Genomic DNA, 3,844 nt, shown 5'->3' with positions numbered 1-3,844 from the left:
TCCGACATCCTGGGGTGCGCTCAAGGAGCAATTGGATTCAAGGTTTTATTCCTTGGAGGAGCATCTGGTTTGCTCTCTCCACTAATCCATTAGTCTGGGGGTTGGCGACTGATGCCAAGTCGAGCCGTATACCCTTCCGCTTGCAAAATTTCGCCATGAGGCCTTGCACAAAGTTGGACCCGTTATTAGTTATTATGTTGTGTGGGTAACCAAAGCACAATATGATTTCTTGGACGAACTTAGTCGTTGTAGATCCATCCAACTTCTTGATTGCCTTCGCGCGCACCCCATTTGGTGAATTTGTCGATTGTGACCAATGGATGATCTTATTTCAGTCTTCGCGGTGGTACTCAACCATAATCAAATCCTTGCCATCATTTTCGTATTTTAAGACATGGCAGCTGGATGAGTTATATATGTAGCACCCAACAGGGCAACAATTATTAAATCGGCGATATATAGATCTCCACATCAGACATATACACATTGATACGAACCAGTCGTGTTCGTTTATTCAGTAACCGTATACGCGGCATCGAAATCAATACAAAGAACTAAAACGTACAAATGCAATATGCAATCTCATATATATCTCGGGCCGAAAATGCGCCAAACTAATCAGAGAACACACCCAGATCGAAGGTCAATGTTTGCCGTGTTGAGAAGGCTGGAACATGCTGACATCCCTGCTGTTCACCTCCTGGCGGGGCCTCGCGTTATTCTCCATTTCCTGCATGGCGCACAAGGTGGAAACACATCAGACCAAACTTTTCTTTTATTTTCTTTTCTGTTAGCTGACTAGAATATCGGTCCACGGTCTAGTTCAGCCAAATTAAAGGCGGCTTTCATGTCGCTTTGTAATTTTGTAGTCACATTCTTGGTTTCCATGCTCCTTCTAGATGTATGTGATTAAGCCTACCGCACGACAGCAGCCTGAAGACTTGGCTGTCTCGCTCGTACGACATGGGTCTCGACTCTCGAATTCACCAGGCGATTTCGTATGTCGAGTTCACATGATACTAGCTTCCATGAAAAGGAGTCGAGAAAACGGGAAGGAAGCTACGGGGAGAGAAACACTTACGTCGTGGACGGCCGTCCGAAGAAGCTCCAGCTGTGGCCTTGACACCGTGCGAACCTGCAAAATAAGAGTACATCGTTTAGATGCAAATTCCTACATGCTTCACCAACCATAGAAAAATAACACGACTTCTGCCTTGGATTAGCCGGCGTTGCAGTGATATAGCACCAAATCCTCTATTATTTTTATTGCGGGAAGTAGAAAAAGACGAAACCGTGAAGATTCTTTGTGAAGAAAAGAATCGAAAAGAATATGTGCATGGCATGCCAACTGCCAAGTCCTGGTCCTGGACATGCAATATTTTATTTGCAGTTGTTCATGGAAACCTACCCTCCTGACGATGGTCCAGATGACCCCTTCCGAGCAGGGCGGCGTGGTGAGGGAGCCCATGTAGCGGTAGTACACGCTGGCCCTGCCCCTGGCGCCCCGGGGATCCATCACCCCCACCTTCTCCTCCCTGTCCTTCTGTTCCGCTATCATCTCGAGGTAAGGCTCCAGCTGCACGCATGTCGCCATGTTGGCTTTAGTTAACGCTTACACAAGCATGGCGCGCGTTCTTACTTAAAGAAAGAAAGTGGCAGCAAAAGGTTACCTTGTGGAGGAAGGCGTCGTGTGCGCCGATCTCGTAGAAGACGCCGATGACGGCGGCCTTCTTCTCGGCGCTCTGGTGCAGCATGTGCAGCTCCAGGTCGTACCGGCGGCCATTGACGCTGTGCTCGGTGGGTGAGTGCCAGTGCAGCTGCTTGAGGTAGTAGACGGTGCCGTTGATGGTCACGCTTCCGGCATCGCCTTCGAAGTTCAGCTGCAACCGAACAAGAATGCATTCGCGTGCGCGTAGGTTAGCCATCAAAATTAGCTGCTAGTATAGCAACGCTTCGATCGCCATTGACTGAAGGCCTACGTACCATGATGTCGTGGCCACGGTTGATGATGGAGGCCTGGGCGGGGCGGTAGGAGTGGTTGAGGTAGCCGAGGTGGCGCACGAGGGAGACGCGCGGGCTGGCGAGGTCTATGGGCGACTGCATCGAACCCTTGCCGCACGCCGACCACTCCTCCTTGATCTCGCCCCAGTGCGCCGGCCCGTTCTCTGCGTCCAGCGAGTAGCTGAACTCCTCCTCATGATCTGCGTGCGAAATGCGGTTAACTAAGGACATGCATGCGCGGGGTTCGATCGGAAGGAAAATTGGATGGTGGAAGCTCACCAGTTTCCTCCTGCGCTCTGGCTGCCGGGACGGCGGAGAGAAGGACGGCGGCGGAGAAGAGGAGGAGCGCCGCCGAGACGGCGAGACGACCTGGACGCAGCATGTTGTGGTATCCTGATCTTCCGGGGTCTGTGTTGTGCCGTGCGTCTTTCGGCTCGTATGGTGGTCGTCAGAGCTGATGGATGAGTTTATCGCGAATTGAACCGCGGTATTTATAAAGGGGTAGAAGATTGCGATGGCGTCAGCTAGAGCTAGGTTGGAACGGTTCAGACCATTCAACCTTGCTAACACGAGCTCCGGGGGTGGATGAATCATGAATGGATATTATACTGACGTACACACGCGAAGCATGGAAGTTTGGTTATTGTATGCTTATTGCTTAGTCGACACCGTGTTGGATAGACATGTTGCCATGTTGAGTTCAAAAAAGCTCCGGGTTGGTGCTAGTGGCAGCATGCCGTTTCTTCTCATTCGGAAACAGGCCAGATTGCCAACTTCGAACGCTGTCTTGTCCCACGCCTCCCCGGCGGCATGCCATTTTGCAGTACCCGGTCATCGGACCATCGCGTATTCGCGTGCGTGCTGAAACTCTGCTTCCAGAACCGATTCTTTCTCGCGCCCACGAGGCCACGAGGTTTCTAGTTTGAATGTGCCCACACGTCCACCACCTGATAATTGTAACCGTGCTCCGAGAGCCTGATTGGTTGCTCACAACTTTTGCTCGCATCTATAGAACAAGGCTCCATGAATATTGTCTAGGTAAATGCAACCTCTAATCCACGTTATGCAAGTTGTGTGGTTGACAATAATTCTTACTCTGCATCAGTTATGAAGCAAAGTCCCTAGCGTTTGGTTGTCCACAAATTGCGTTTGAGCAAATACATGGCCGTTTAATTGTGTCCAGCTTGCGGAATATGGTCACCTTCTACACTTCTTCGTGAGTTTACCCAGTTCACCGAAGATGCCCACAAGATGTTCAACGAAATAGCATACGGATAATAGTTCTAGCTGTGGAGTTGCACCACAAGAGCACTAGCGGCAGCTCATGATGCAACTTATGTTCATCAACCGAGGGGTTACGTAATACCACCTTGCAAAATATACATACATGCCATCAGTGCAGATCAACCCTAGCTACTCCCAAAATGTATATCATGGATGCGGTGTTCACCATCAGCAGCAGAACATCAAGACAACAAGCATCCGATGCTCTGGCTCCTCACAGGTAATACTTCGCCAGGAAGGCGTTGAACTAGGCTATCCTGGCATCAGGGGTCATCGCCAGATACAGTCGCATGTGCCTTGTGATCCATGAGGTGGCTCAGAGCACGGTGGACCGCGGCTGGAGTGAGTGGAGTCGGTGGAACACGGACGGTGTAGATCCTCTTCACTTGAGCATAGTTCTCTATGGGTTTGTTGAGGAGCTCCGCGTCCCTAGGGTGGTTCTGCGATGATGAGGTTACATAGTTCTTTCTCATGCGCAAGTTAACAACATGCATCATATTTGACTTAGTGAATGAATTGCTAGAGAAGTTGCAATGCGCTAACATTGGTGTAGGCAAAT

General features: G+C 50.2%; 1 protein-coding gene across 1 annotated transcript; it reads right to left on the bottom strand.

The window, feature by feature from the left end:
- Positions 1 to 486: 486 nt before the first annotated feature.
- Positions 487 to 2,482, bottom strand: LOC127318485 (alpha carbonic anhydrase 7). Its single transcript, XM_051348964.2, has 6 exons — positions 2,281 to 2,482; positions 1,984 to 2,201; positions 1,671 to 1,880; positions 1,409 to 1,576; positions 1,082 to 1,135; positions 487 to 730 (listed from the first exon to the last, which is right to left on the bottom strand). The coding sequence occupies exons 1-6, from the start codon at positions 2,381 to 2,383 to the stop codon at positions 644 to 646; spliced, it is 840 nt and encodes a 279-aa protein (XP_051204924.1). The 5' UTR covers positions 2,384 to 2,482; the 3' UTR covers positions 487 to 643.
- Between the last annotated feature and the right edge of the window lie 1,362 nt (positions 2,483 to 3,844).

The sequence above is a fragment of the Lolium perenne genome, chromosome 7, assembly GCF_019359855.2.
Source record: "Lolium perenne isolate Kyuss_39 chromosome 7, Kyuss_2.0, whole genome shotgun sequence".
NCBI lineage: Eukaryota > Viridiplantae > Streptophyta > Magnoliopsida > Poales > Poaceae > Lolium > Lolium perenne.
Note: the sequence above shows the minus strand (reverse complement) of the source record. Positions and strands in the feature narration are given on the sequence as shown.